The sequence below is a fragment of the Plectropomus leopardus genome, chromosome 6 (assembly GCF_026936395.1).
Source record: "Plectropomus leopardus strain MGB_pleo_1.0 chromosome 6, ASM2693639v1, whole genome shotgun sequence".
Taxonomy (NCBI): domain Eukaryota; kingdom Metazoa; phylum Chordata; class Actinopteri; order Perciformes; family Serranidae; genus Plectropomus; species Plectropomus leopardus.
Genome location: NC_142181.1, coordinates 14,056,122 through 14,070,934, shown reverse-complemented (window position 1 = coordinate 14,070,934; position 14,813 = coordinate 14,056,122). Strand labels below are relative to the sequence as shown.

General features: G+C 42.4%; 3 protein-coding genes across 9 annotated transcripts in view; 1 reads left to right on the top strand and 2 right to left on the bottom strand.

Annotated features, from left to right (window-relative positions):
* The window catches only part of trip12 (thyroid hormone receptor interactor 12), a 48,728-nt gene that overhangs the window by 3,165 nt on the left and 30,750 nt on the right, over positions 1–14,813 (top strand). The gene's annotated exons all lie outside the window — the stretch shown is intronic.
* Positions 289–11,089, bottom strand: zbtb38 (zinc finger and BTB domain containing 38). 6 transcript variants are annotated; one of them, XM_042486624.2, is made up of 4 exons: positions 10,949–11,089; positions 10,112–10,392; positions 4,713–4,849; positions 289–4,614 (listed from the first exon to the last, which is right to left on the bottom strand). In XM_042486624.2, exon 4 carries the CDS (start codon positions 4,612–4,614, stop codon positions 940–942), a length of 3,675 nt encoding a protein of 1,224 aa, XP_042342558.2. In that variant the 5' UTR covers positions 4,713–4,849; positions 10,112–10,392; positions 10,949–11,089; the 3' UTR covers positions 289–939. The 6 variants fall into 6 exon arrangements, with proteins under 6 accessions (XP_042342558.2, XP_042342557.2, XP_087934955.1 ...); XM_042486623.2 differs by lacking the exon at positions 4,713–4,849; XM_088078829.1 differs by lacking the exon at positions 10,949–11,089 and having other exon boundaries at positions 10,112–10,554.
* Positions 11,331–14,811, bottom strand: fbxo36a (F-box protein 36a). 2 transcript variants are annotated; one of them, XM_088078832.1, is made up of 4 exons: positions 14,464–14,811; positions 12,533–12,647; positions 12,171–12,370; positions 11,331–11,993 (listed from the first exon to the last, which is right to left on the bottom strand). In XM_088078832.1, exons 1-4 carry the CDS (start codon positions 14,557–14,559, stop codon positions 11,844–11,846), a joined length of 561 nt encoding a protein of 186 aa, XP_087934958.1. In that variant the 5' UTR covers positions 14,560–14,811; the 3' UTR covers positions 11,331–11,843. The 2 variants fall into 2 exon arrangements, with proteins under 2 accessions (XP_087934958.1, XP_042342133.1); XM_042486199.2 differs by having other exon boundaries at positions 12,171–12,343; positions 12,539–12,647; positions 14,464–14,574.

The following is a 14,813-nucleotide window of genomic DNA, read 5'->3' as shown; positions in this document are numbered from 1 at the left end:
AGATGGGCTGCAGGTCTCCGAAGGACCAGATAACCATGTGGCTTTAAATTTAGTGATTTTTTTTTTTTGCTGTGGGGCAGGTTTATTTGAATTTTTAAATCCTGCTATTTTAACTTTTCCACTCCACACTTCAACCGCATGATGTTTATGATTTCTGTAACTATTCCCTTAGCATCAGTATCAGAAAATCAGTAAGTGTGCTTATCAGTTAGTGGTCACTGAATTCTGTCGTAGTCAAGCGTGTACCGGATCTCTAACTAGGCTAAAGGAAGACAGGATGTAACTGTGTAGAATATCAACAACATTTATTTAAATATTTTTACATGTTTTATACATATTAAACACACAAAAGTAGTAATTTTAATCTCAAGGGTGCCATTTGTTAATTAGAAATTAAAATTATATGGTGCTTAGAATTTATATTGAATTATCAAAGATTTTATCCAACACATCCGCATAGTCTAACTATAAAGTGCAACTCACCGTAGCCAGTTAACCGAACGTGAGATTCAGAAATGTGACAGTTATGAAATTCATACTGTTTTCCCACAGACATGTTTTAAAAAGTGAAGTTGTAACCACACTAGGCAGGTTTTCAGTTGTCCAACACATCCTACCCCTGCTCTGAAACTGCTTACAGTCATGTCACTGATTCTGCCATATATGCATAGACAATGGACAAGGTACAGTCTGTGTCAGAAAGACCTACATTACCCCCAAAAAATATGCTCTACAAAGGTGAAAAATCGCTCAGTCGTTGAGTATGGGAGGAAAGAGATAAAAGCCTGCACTGATGTTAGATCCTCATTTTACTGTCCATTCAAAACATTTTATTGAGCTCAGCTGCAAAGATAACACTCTCATATTTTCTAACCTAAAGCAGCCGCGTGAAGTTCGATTCACTTTCTCTTTCCTGTTATTTTCCACAGTCAAAGATCTTTAGAAAAATGGCTCCTCTTTGCACACCCATTTCTCTGGCTTGTGTATAGAAATGTGGGCACCTTTAGTTTCAGAGTCATTTCTCCTTAAGAGTTTACAGGACTTCTCGCGATCATTGTGACCTGTTGTTCTTGGCCCCATCAAAGTGTCCTTGTTGCTATCACTGTCTCTGTCACAAGTTTGCTTCTTTGAGATGAGATGCATAGGATGCTGTGCATTGATCCTTTTTTTCGCTGTTTTATGTTTCAGCTTTGAGTGTGTCAGGGAAAACAACGGGTCAATGCAGGGTGATAGTGGACTTTTGATGTTGGGATATGACACATCTTGGTAGGCAGCTAAAGACATAAAGTCAGATGTATCCTCGATTTTAGGCTTCATTTTATCAATGGAAAAATGTCCTTCTTCCACTCTTTCACTTTTTATGTCAGTGGCTCCTTGATTGTCACTCTCCTCTGTTTTGATGGTGTCTTGTTTATTGTCTTCACACAGGTGTGCTGAGTATTTCGAACATGGTGAGAAGTTGTCAGAGTTATATCCCTCCTCATTTGTCTCCTGGTGTTTTTTCTCATGGCTTCTCTTGGTTGCAAGGTAGAGAAACCGCTGGGGACAGAAGGAGCAGCGATACTTCTTCTCTGGGTTGGGGCTCCGAGGTGTGTTATCGAAACAGGAGCCATTTTCCATACAGCTGTTGCAGATGTAATCACCACCGGCAGGAGCCTCACCAGGGGGACCTTGTTTACCACAGGTCCTGCAGAAACATGGGTGGGAACCAATAACGTGAGCTCTCAGACCAGTCTCTGTGATGAAAGAGCTGTCACAGATGTCACAGTTGTAGGTGGCCCTCGGGCTGGAGTTCTTGCTGAGACTGCGTTTCACCTCTCCACTACCACCCGACATGCTCTCTTCTGTCAGCCAACTGCTTTTATCAAAATGAGCTTCACCGGCAGCAGTTCTATCTGCAGATATGTCAGGATAACCGTGAAACAAAGCCTTTCTGTGCTTCAATCTCAACTTCTTCCTTTTCTTTTTAGCTTTGTACGAATAGTAGGGACGCCAAAGCATATCAGCTGTGTCACAGTCATTGGGATCATCGTATGTCTCTGGTTCTGTTGCGGCAGTCGCTTCAGGTCGCAGGCGGAGCCTGGGGCTCTCTGAGTCTTCCCTTGTTGGAGGGCACCGACTTGGGCTCTCTTCACTCCGGTCTCTGATTCTCCTTTTCTTTCTCGGGAAGAGCTTAGATCCCTTGATTCGGCGGCGAATGATGGCTTCATTGCCTATTTTCACTGTTATCTGACAGAGCGGCATGGCAGCACCATCCACAGATGGACCCGGGCATGCAGGTTTGGCGATATACGTTTCAGTCTTTGCCCTCACATCTTTATCGCGCACCAGATTCTCAGTGCTCGATTGAAGTATCTCCTTGGTCATATCCTCAACTCTTTTTGCAGAAGCTGATAGCTCACCTAACTTTTTAACAGTGTTCAAAGAGTTAAAGAATGGCACATTACGACCGATGTGCTCTGAATTGCTTAGCACTGGAGGATCGTCTTTGTAACCCAGTGCAGGAGACTCGGATTGCAAAGAGAAGGTGCTGTTGTAGTCACTGAAGGGTGAATCTCTGTTTTCTGCCTCTTTTCTTGTGCCTTTCTGAATTTCCAAGTCACTGTTGAGACTTTGTTCGACATGTTGGTCACATGGCTTGCCAAAGCTGATGTGAGGAATGACAGGAGCCACCATCTTTGTTGTTGCCATGAATGTCAGAGGGAATGAAACAGTATCAGGGTGGCTGATCAGACCGTTCTCTTCAAATGGAGGGATGAGAGAGTTATTGTCTGGTGGGGCTTCGTCACCTCTTTCAACACTCTCTGAATATGTCTGACTGTATGTCTTGTATTGTCTCTTTCTGAACTTCATAGGCAGAAGCCTGTAAAGCTTGATTGGATAAACACTGGCTTTAAGACCACCATTGGCAGATTTTTTCTTCACAGCTAGACTGGGATCAATGCCATGAAAAGACTTCTGATGGTTCTTTAAGATATAATATGTCATGAATGTCTCAAGGCAGAAAATGCACTGATAGCGACGTTCACCTGTGTGCCAGATTTCATGCTTTGTACGGTACTCTGCCAGTGCAAACACCTTATTACAATAATGGCAGGGATAAGCCCTCTGCCACGAATGTACATTCTCGTGCCTTTTGAGACTGGACAGGGTGACATAGACCCGTTTACACACGCTACAGTTGTATCTCCTTTGACTGCTACCTAGCTTTACTACCTTCTCTTCCTGTGGAGGCTCTGATTGGTCCGCTTGAAGAGGCTCTGGGGTGTAAGGGGAGGAGATTTCGGGAGTAGGTAGCTGAGTCACCATACTCTCTGTGTTGGGCTTGTCATCTGTAATCTGTTCCACATCTTTGGTTGATATGTCAGGGGCATGCAGTTTAGGCGGACCTCGTACAGCTTTCGGACAGACCTGCTCATGGTTGCGCATCCGTTTGAGGTGTATGAACTTTCTGTGACAAAACTTGCAAAACAAATGACTGACAAAACGCTTTTTATGTACCTCTGAGTGAATGGTAAGAAGAGCTTTGTTTGCAAATATCTCTGGACAGTGGTCACATCCATAGATTGAAATACTGTCCTCTGGGTGAGGGGATAGGGTTGGTGGACCTAGCTCCATTAGACCACTGTCCGCGGCTACCGGGAGCTCTGGGTCTGTTCTTTTCTGTGTTTCTGCCTCTGAAAAAAGTGGAGGTGGTGTCATGGATACAGCAGGTGCTGCGGAAACACCATCAGCTAATGTGGGGGTAACTGTATTTGGTTTATCTGCTTGTGGTTCAGCTGGTGCTGGAAGTATGCTTCGACACAAAGTGCCCCGCAGTCTGTGGCGCTTTTTAAGCGGGCCTGTGTTCCTGTAAATGAGTTGCTTTGGATGAGGTATTGCTGGCTTACAGACCTTTTTGTTGTCCCACTGACTGCTGTCTTTGCCTTCAGTAGATTTGCTCACTGCATATGAGTGCTCTGAGAGGGCGTGGGTTGTCTCATTGTTCCCACTGAGGCAGGAGGTCGTGGGACAACTTGATGGGAGCTGTCCCACATCTGGTGACTGTCTCTCCCCATTGGTTTGAACCAGATGGGTTAAAAGATTGTTCCCAGGACACACCTCAGTGATAGAGAAAGCATTGGTGATGCGCGGCCCTCTGTCTAGGTCCTCAGGCCTCTGAGCTTCCTTCTTAGTTTTTTTAGACACTGGGGTTGTGCTGGAGTCAGTGGGTTTAACACATTTGTCCTGCCTCTCTTGCTCTGCAAGCTTCTCTAAAAAAGGAATTCCAAGTTTTTTTCCAGCTGCCACCAGTCCCCCTGTGTCCTCTGCACTAGCTGACGTCACCTTTGAGCAGTAGATAAAGTTGAGGATACTGGCGAACACCTCAGACTTAAGGTCCATCAGCTCCACCACTTGGCCAGAGCTCCATGTCTCAGGAGTTGTCAGAGCGTTCCTGAAGTACCCGCTGCAGGCTGCCAGGATGTTCTTGTGGGCTCGAAACTTAACATCCTCCACCACAATGGTGACATCACAGAAGAGGCCTTGCGAGCGCTGCTCATTGAGCTTGCTAAGCACAGTTTGAGGGTGAGCACTATCCATCAGGTTCTGAGTGCACGGGGACACCACAGTCATCTAGAAAGATAAAGAAAAAAATAATTTTATCAGATTATTACAAAATGGTGGATGTGATGGTTTTGATATTGTTTTGAAAATCAAGAAGATGTGTGTACATTTTGTACATGTGGTGATTTAGCTGTTCCGGTATTTTAACACTAGATGGCAGTAGTGTCCTGACAGATGAGCTCCAGTGCCAACAGTCTGGTCAACAGTTGTGGTGACTCAAGCCATCATAATCTCCATCCTGTTTCTTAAAAAATAAATAAAACACACTATATGATCATCAAAAGACAATCTACTGTAAAGTGCAAACACTTTTATCAAACAGTCAGGATTATGCCACTACTATCCTCAGGCTCTTCTGTTCTTTTGTTTCCTTTTTTCCTATTCTTGTTTCTCGTAATCTTTTCTAAAGGCTAAATCAGACACTTAAAAGCCTGTCTTTTGTTTGATTATTATAAGGAAGACCTTATTGATAGAATACTGTAATAAGAATACATTTGTTTCGATATTTCAGTAACAGCGAGCTGCTCAGTGACCTGTGGGTTCTAGTAGAAAATACCCAGCTGGGAGTGTGTTATGCAGATAAGTAGAAATGCTGCAGAAATTAAGGTTTAGTCACAAAACAGGAACAGAAATATTAGAATTCAGAACTTAATTTCTAGGAGGAAAAACGCTTGAATATAGTAACCAGATGTATAGCATTCTTATATACTTCCTATATGCAAGTATTTTTTGTCTGCCCTATAATTTCCTTTTTGTTTCAGGTCTGTTCTGACCTGTTTTATCATACATGGAATATTCTTGTCATGAGCAGCCCAAGGTGCTGATGCACTAATCCCAGAACGAAGTATTTAGGACATGAGAGAGAAATCTTACTAAAAAACAACTGCCTGCATATTGTAAAATATGCTGTGACCCCGTCAGCCATATATTATGTTGACATTATTGTTTAGAATAATTCTGTTTTGGTGGTAATCCATTGAGCGTGCAACCATAGCTCTTGATGTTCTCAAGGCCTAGGTTATTATGAAAATGGCATGCAGACATTTACGCACTGATGACTCATACGCTCCCTTCTTCAGTTGTCTGTCAGTCGGCAGCAGAGACGTCCTTTCACTTGTCCCACATACATTACTTTGTTAACTGCAGGGAAGAGTTATTAATGCCTGATGATGGAAATGGCAGCCAGAAAGGGCCATTGATACAATGTAATGTAGCACAGAAGCACAATAATTATTGCTATAAAAAATAGAAACATTTATATTCTTTGGCCTATTAAACGTAGCTGCTCTGCTAATAATTGTACTATGCACTGTATCTTAAAGACACACATCTGTATGGATATTAAACACGTGCACAGATTTCTGGTCAGACAGGGAATTACAGTTTTTTGATATTGACAAAGCACCATTTGTGGATTAATTTGACAGTAAACTAAATGATCTGCAACTCTCAGAGGAAGTCAAAGTTCATTCATTCTCACTTTGGAAAGAGGATGTGTCACCTAGCATGTTGTTCCAACTGTGGCCTACTCATAACAGAGGCAGTGTGGTTTGACTCTATACTGAGTCATTTAGCATGTCTCACGTATCATGCTGACTATATCTGCAAAGATACACTCAGCTTGTATTTGTGAGTGATGAACACCTGCATAAATGTTTAAATAACCAACTTAAGTTAGTACTTCATGTTCTTACTATTTTTTCATTTTCATTTAGAGCTGCAAGGGAAAGAATTACAGCAACCATAACATTTAGCATTAGTCCATGATTTTCTTTATCTGGAGATGCTTTGGCTAAATGCTAGTCTAGAGGCAATGCTTCCAAAATTTAGTGTCTCTGTTGTAAACTTTGTTGTGTTCTTGCTTAGTGGTGAACATTAAAACAAGCGTTTAATTTGTTGTGATCCTTATGAGATTTAGTCTGCAAATGATGCTGCAAAGATAGTTTCAAATTATATTAGATTAACAGGCAGTTCCATTATTGCTTAGTGCTTTTCTAATTTTTGTCTTGACCGTTACGCGTTTGAAAATTAGTTGAAATTTTTTTATTTAAAAGGCAATACATAAACAGTACTTTTTGTTTACTTCAAAGGGATTTAGGTCATTTATCAGTGATGTCATGTTATGTGTGTTTGTTTTTTTTCCATTCACTTCCAAATTTGTGTTCGTGCAACAAATGCAATATGGCCGTCGTTCTTTGAAGCCTCTCAGACTGTTGAAAACACCACCAGCCTCCTGCCTTCTTCCTCAGACAGGCCTCCGTTGTCATGGCAACATGCTATGGCGCAGCGCTTATTGGGATTCAGCTGGATGGCAAGTGACTGTACTAGCTGTTGGGGTATTCGGTCCCCTCTCTCCCACAAACATCCTGCCCTGTCTGAGAACCTGCAACATGCAGCAGTCTACAGAGCAGTTGAGGTTTGCTTTTGTCTCAGCATGAATGTACTGTGTGTATTGGTCTGTGTCTTTGTCTGCAGCAGAAATGCTACCCAAAGGACTTTCTCATTTGATAACAGCAAGTGATCAGCCACGGCTTTTGCACCAATTTCTCAGTTTGTGCTGTTCACGGGAGCAGTTTCTTGGTTACAGTTTTACTTTACTACTCTTGTTTTTCACATTTTATACCAATTGTTGTGGTTTATTGCCACCGCATGCTGAGCGGAAATCTGAAATTTGTCATCAGTGCGTATGATTTTGCCACACCCGACCTTTCTTTACCTTCAAAGCTCATGTGATATTATTTTTTTACGTCTCAACCTGTAAAATAAAAAACCCCACATACCAAACCACAAACCAAGAAATGACAGTATAGCACACGGTCTCGTCAAACAAAGAGTGAAATGTCAAAGCCAAAGCCACTTCACGCATCTCTGCAAAGTGTACTTCCGCAAAAAAACAGGTTATGAATTAAGGGAAACCATGCAAAACATACCTTAGTAAAACAGAGAGAATGATGCAGGGCGAACAGGAAACAGTGTCATGCAGTATCCTTTTTCTACAGCCCTCAATATACACAACTATACATGAAAAACAGTTTCGCGAGGACAAGGCGAAAGTAGTTTTTTTTTCTATGATGGTCGCTGAACAGTGGTGTTGTCAGTAGCAGAGCTTTTTCTGACGTCTTTCTTCCTCTCCCTCCCTCTCTGTGTGCAGATGACTCCAGCTCCAACGTCCTTCGCCTCTATCCTTGCAGCCCAGGTCCTGGGCTAGATCTGCCCTGCCCTCCTTTGACTGTCCCTCTTCTGTCCTTCTTCAGCTATAGGAATATCTCAGTTTGTACAGCATGTAGCTAAACCGGAGTATGGGTCTGCCTTTGTGCTAGCTGGGCAACTGAAGCGTTCGTTCTGGAGCCACTGAGCAGGAAGCGGCAACTTTTATTAAGCATGGCAGAGGGCTGTAGGGAGAGCGGAGAGATTCTGGGTGCTACATCACACACCAGCTCAGTGCTCGATGCTATAGCCAGAGAAAACGCTGAGCTGCATTGCTGGTAGCAGCATAGAGTGAGCGCTGCTCTGCTTTCTCTACAAATGCCGTATTAAATCTCCTCAGCACCACGGCAGCTCGATCCTGATGCATCGATGCTGACCAAAAGGAAAAATGTCTCAAATGAAACAAAATGATCTGAACATGCACCACGAATGCATAACGCTGCACCATCTGTTTCATGCTTGTGCACACACACTCTATCTGTGCAGCGATATATAACAGCAAAGCCTTTCGTCTGTGCTTACATAGTCACTGTGGTTAGGTAATGCAGAACCCGAGAGAAGATGGCAGTCACTACTGTCCTATTGTGTACACAGCAGTCACAGGACAGATGTTCATCGGTGCTTTTTCTCACAATCGCAGTGAGCGTGCAAACTGAGAGCAAGGCTGAGAGGAAAAAAAGAGTGTCCTGCTATCAGCGGGGACTCTCGGTCTACCTATATAGAGGCTGCTGATTGATGCAAAAGCAGCAGATGCGTCAGCACTGCAGACGAGGGGGATGGGAGGAGGCTGAACCCTCACATGGCACTGTGAGCTGCTCGCTAGCCTCTGAGGACGGAAGCAGCTCTTTAATTTACACAACTGAGTGAAGTCATGTGACTGTGAGGGTCTTCTCTTTGTGCTGGCTGAGACCTACTTTAAATCAGTTGAAGAGCTTTTTAATTTTATGCACTTTTAACTTCAAAAGACGAAATAGCAGGTGCCATATCATTATGCGAGCACACACTAAATGCCCTAAAGGAAGGCAATGTGCTATTCGTGGACAGTCTATATTTCAGCCTCTTAAATTAGACTCAATGATCAACCTAGATATTAGCTGTTCTATTGTCCTGTTCCCTTTTCTGAGTTTGGTACATCATGTTATATTTGTTTAACAAATACAAAATTAACCACAGGCTCAGCCGTCTATTTTTAGTGCCATAGGCAAGATCTGCTTCCTCGAGGACCCCACATTAGCCTGGGGGAGCAGCCAGTGCACCACAATGTCAGGCAGTTAAACTTTAAGACTTCCTCTGCTCTGGATCATGTTGGTGTGACAACAAAAAAACATAAAAAGAGATATCAAGTGCTTAAATACGCAGTAGTAGAAAACATACCAAGAAGTAAAATTAACTAATAAGCCCCCAAATTCTTGTGAACTATAAGTAGTGCTGTTATATTTAAAGACAGAAGTTGGAGGGGTTTTATTGACTGCAGTGTATTTGGGTTTTTTTCTGGAGCAGGGAAGGAAAATCAGTGATATTTAAAGAGAATATTCTTTTTTTATAACATTTGTAATTTGTATGTCCGTGCTTACTCCAATGACGAAGTGAATGCAGGTTTTGACGGCGGGCAGACTAATTATTCTAAACTATTGTTTTTTTCGTGCAGCCATCTACCTCGTGGTCTTTCTTTAGTCCTAACATAAAACAACCATTAATTTGTATGTACAGTCTGAACTGCATGCTGAAATGCAAAATGCATTTGTGTTAAGCCAATCAAATGTATGGTTTTAATCATTTTAAAGGCAAAACATAGTGGACCATTTTAACCATTATATTTTTAACTGCTGAGGTCATCCCTAGTATCCATAATCTGGCAAATGCGCTTTGCAGTTCACAGGATTGGAAACCATTATTCATGTTTATTGAAGAATTGGGAAGCTGTTCCTTTTATAAATACGCAAGATCTCAAGCTTAAATGGAATCAAAACGACGAATAAGTCATTGCCCCTACTTAGATATTACTCCATGATGTAGATTATATGAAATATTTGTAAGCAGCACCTTGTCACCCACCCTTGTTATCACAGCTAGTATGTGTTCAAAACCACAGGACAAAATATCCAGGCCTCTGATGCTCAGTAGGCTCAGCTGCGCCCTGTAGAGACGCAGATCAGCAGGGAGGCACAGACCGCCCTACAAGGCTGAGTAGGCCTCAACCTCATTCTCAAACATTCACACTCGTAGCATACAAAGACACTCATCCCTGGTAGCACTTATGTTACTGCCGTAACATGCACTCATACTTTGAGTTGCCTACCAAAATGTCTCTGTGCGGAAGGTCTTGCCGGGCCTGTCTCTGCCACTGTGGAAGTCTCTCTGGTGTTTGTTTAGGAGGAGGAAAGGACAGTGACCGCCCGCTCCGGTTCTCTCTTTGGCCTAGATCAGGCCTTCACCATCTTCCCTCTTCACTGCTGTCTGGAAGTTGCCTGTGGACCAGTTCTGGCAGAGGCTCCCTGTTCCTGCTGTGTATAGTTGTCTTCTGGAGGCTGCTGCCACTGCTGCGTCACTCCCGCTGCATCACTGACCCACAAAGAGGAGCTGTGAAGGAGGGGTGGCGTGGTGAATGTGTGGAGGCAAGGGATAAGCAGGAAACAACCGGCACCGCTTTACACTGCTCCAGCAAACAAATGGATGAGGCTTCCGCTCTGCCTCGGCTTGGGGCCTAGTTGCTGCTGTGGTATTCAGGAAGTGGGTCTGGGAGACAGACCCTTTATTGTTACGTAATGAATATTTTTCCTCCTAGACCAGACTCAGCTGAGAAGGCGGTATCCAGTGTTCAGTGGCTAATAATAGGCCATAGTAGCTACCAGTCAAGGCTGTATGTGGTTATGTCAGATCATTCCAACACCCAGCTATCATTTGGATGGACAAATATTTAACATTGAGGGAAGTTTCAACATTAATGGAAAATAACATACTGGAAAAGGACACATTCATCTCATCCCTTAACACAGGACATTGAAATGTTTGTGTTTCTATTTTGTCATCCTTAAGTGACAGTAAGAAACAAGGACAGTATTGTGGTATACAATATGTACAATATGTTGTCCCCGATCCACTTTAGTAGAAACAGAAAGAAAAAGCCAGTGCATACCTTTGTCTTACGTTACTGTAGCTTGCTTGCACAGGTTTCAGGTGAGGTAGGACCGGTGTGACAGATGCCCCTACAGTAGATTTGTACAAGGTTTCAATCCAGGAAAAGTGTGTTGTAGTCTTTAGGCCTGGATATGGTGACCAGAATTACAGCACTTGTTTTGCACACGTTACCCAAGGGTTTATTTGCTTGATCCTCCTCCTCCCATCATCTGACTCTAGTTTTCATTGCCATGTTGCTCCCTCTGCTGGCTGCACAAGCGAACACAGCACAGAGACCATATTCAAACACAGGCTGGTCTGGAGGCAGAGACAGCGATGACTGCCGAGGGCCTTCAGCAGAGGGCGCAAGAACAGTTCTCTGGCAAATGTAAACAGGAAGTGTGTGTTGAAATTGACCATTGACCTTGATATGATGTCAGCATGACTCCTGTTGCTTAAGTATTGACATTTGCTTGGTAACAAGCCATTTTAAAACATGTTGTACACGTTTATCCTTCAGTAAACAAGATGGGCCACTGCTGTATTTCACGGTTTGCAAATTGAATTTATCATTAACACTGAACTCTTTGTAACATGCATAACTTTCAAGTAACGGCATCATCCCATTAAATACTGGTGGTGATTGTTGTTATTCAAAGTTTAACAAGAAAGCAGCAACACATAAAAATACTGGCTTTTTTTGAAGAAGGTTTGGCACTTTAAAACTATTGAAATATAAATTCTTTTGTAGATCACATATCTGAAGTGTAAATTTTAAACTTAAGAACACTAAACCTCACTAAAAACACTAACTCTTGTTTCACAAAGTATAAAATGAATACCAATTATTGAGTCACTGTGAAAGCATATGTATTATAGTTGTTTTGACACAGTCAAAAAACTGATCAGTTGCGTCACTGCTGCTTCTTACTCCCACTGGTGTGGAGAAAGTCATAAAACAGTATCTTCCAGCTCCTGGCATTTGCTATGTTCTCCATGTCACTGTTAAAGTCAGCACAGCGATTCCTCACATACTGCTCCCAAAACCTCTCGGAGTTGCAGACCTGGCAGAGTTCAATCAGAGCACAAGATGACAAAACACTGCAGATTAACAGTTTTGGTTCTCACTCTACACATACATTTGAGCACAAAGAGCAAAATAGAAAATAACACCATTTCTGTGTCATCTAATATGGAAACTACTGTACTGTTGTGAAATTCTCATTATTAGAAGCTCTCACCTTTCTGAATCTCTTTGAAACTTGTGCTAGCTGTGCTATATCTTTCAGCTCCAGGTAGGACAGGATTTGGAGCAATATGTCATCAGGCAAGCGCTCCAGGTAATCAAGCTTTCCTTGACAAAGTGATCTTGTGTATTCCAGGATCCTCTGCCCGAAAACAGCTCCAATTTGTCCTACAGATGAGGGGTGGAAAGCACAGTCTAGATGTCAAATGATAGGTTTCCATTAAAAAACACTGAGGCAGAACAAAGTACTGTAACACTTCAACAAACAAAATAAAGGACAAGTGAAAAGATTTTCAGTATCACAGACATAATGTAAGGCTACTAGGTAGTGATTAGGTTGCAATTCTGATGAAGAACTCTTACGCTGTAATGTTTTATGATCTAGGAAGTCATGATGGGATATCTTGAGCTCTTCAGGTGCAGTGGCCCGGCCAACATGCTGCACAGAAATCTGCCATCTGCTCCATATTACCTAAAGTTCGAGAAATAAAATAAACATTGAGGAAAGAGTGAAGATATTATGAATTTATTCCAGCAGAACCTTAACATGCATGCATATCCAAAGGACAGTTTAGGTTGTGTATAATAATATCTGTAATGACAAATGACCTGAAGCATAATGGATCCTTTTTTTTTTTTCATTGATTAATTTTACAAGTCATATACACCAATCAGTCAAAACATTAAAACCACTGCTGGGAGAAGTAAATAACATTCATCATATCATTTACAATTCAATTGTGTTGGGAAACCTTGGATATGGTACTGGCATTTATGTGGCTGCCACTTTACACATCTCACCCAAACACCATTGCAGACCAAGTAGCCCTCTTCGGGAATGCCAGTGGTCCCCCCCAGCAGGACAATGCACCATGATACCCCGTAAAACTGCTCAGGAATTGCCCGAGGAATGTAACAAAGAGCTTTAGGCATCAACATGGTCTCTAAATTCTCTAGATCCCAATCCAATTGAGCATCCATGGGCTGTTAGGATGTGCTGGTACCCCACCTGGCAACCCACAGGACTCAAAGGTTCCACTGCAGATGCCCTGGTACCAGACACCACAGGACACCCCCTAGACGGCCTCAGTTTAGACCTCAACAGATTAGAGCAATGTCCAATCTACAGTAGGACCTCTGACCTCTTGAGGCATGGACGTAGGACCTCTGGGGTACATCACCTCGATCTGGGGAACTTGGAGGCCAGGCTCTCTGTTATGTTCCTCAGGCCATGTTCCTCGGGCAATTGTTGAGCAGTTTTTGCGGTGCAGTGCATTATACTACTGAATCACTGCCATCCGGGAGTGCCATTGCCATAAGGGGGTACTTGGTCTGCAGTGGTGTTTGGGTAGGTGAGACGTGTCAAGTAGAATCCATGTGAATGCCAGAACCCAAGGTTTCCCAGCAGAACAATACAATGTAATGAGACGCTTAATATTATTAATTTCACCCACCAGTGGTTTTAATGTTTTGGCTAATCATATGTTACTATATAATTTCAACATCAATTCACTGTTTACTTTATCACTCAATTTAGTACCGCTTTCCCACAAAAATTAGCGTGCGTGTGCAAGTTTTTCATACATACTAGACCTGCCAAAAATAGGCCAGACTGCTTTCCTATTACCAGTAGAGCGGAGCTGTGTACACAGCTCTATAACAGACGAGCGTGCCTTTCTGTTTGTTTTGATGTGTCCATGCAACGTCACAGACAGACCAGAGAGCAGGGAAACAGTAGAAAGAAGCATGGACAGAGGACTGTGAAAACTCAATGGTGGTTACTTCTCTTTCTGTATATCTTACTTATTCAGTCTCTCTTTCAAACTTGGTGCAGGCTATTTTGGAGCGTCATTGCATCCCGCTGGTTAAAGAGCTGAAATTAGCACGCTCACCCAGGTGTTGTGTGTTCCTAATCAGTGCCAATTGGCACCGGAGATCATAAAAACCTATGTCTGCTGCCAAGTCATTTGACCCAGGTGTGAATGCTGATTGTACAAATTCCCATTGCATTAAAAAGGCAGATGTTTGCAAAGTTTTTTCACGCAGTGGGAATAAAGCATAAAATGTAAAATTTTACTGGATGGTACATTAATCTTTGTTCAACTTGCCATGAAGTAGTCTACAAATTATATAATAGTACAGCAGTGCGGTTGTTATGTAAAGCTAACGTTAGCTAGCTCACAAACTGTAAAGGTAAAAATTAAGATAGCCTCAGTTATTGGTTAGTTACACAGTTCAGTTCAAAGATATTCTTTGAGATTAAATAGAAACTTTTGTAAATACTCAACCTCAGTTTTGGTAATAAGAAGTTGGAAAAAATCTTTTGAAGGAGGTGGGCCTTGACCGCTAATTTTAAAAAGATGCTCCCCAAGCAAACAGGCCATTTTGGATGTAAAATTGTAACCATGACGACCAAAAAGCAACTTAAATAACAGTATTTACTAACTGGTGGGGGGAGGAGGGGGGGGTCACGACCCAGCGGATTGATACTTAATATTTTCACAAGCTAATGTTACCAATGACTGAAGTCTTTCAGTCATTACCTTTGAATATAGCGCCTTTTGTCAATTGACTTTATAATCACAAATTTACAGAGCAAAACTCGCAGCGACATTGTTTGCGAAAAAAGGAGCAGACA

Coding starts and splice junctions, on each gene's coding strand:
- zbtb38 (XM_042486624.2), bottom strand. CDS start 4,614: ATGACTGTGGTGTCCCCGTGCACTCAGAACCTGATGGATAGTGCTCAC.
- fbxo36a (XM_088078832.1), bottom strand. CDS start 14,559: ATGGCCTGTTTGCTTGGGGAGCATCTTTTTAAAATTAGCGGTCAAGGC. Junction 12,648..14,463: donor TTCTTATTACCAAAACTGAG/GTTGAGTATTTA, acceptor CTCGAACTTTAG/GTAATATGGAGCAGATGGCA. Junction 12,371..12,532: donor TAAAACATTACAGCGTAAGA/GTTCTTCATCAG, acceptor TTTGACATCTAG/ACTGTGCTTTCCACCCCTCA.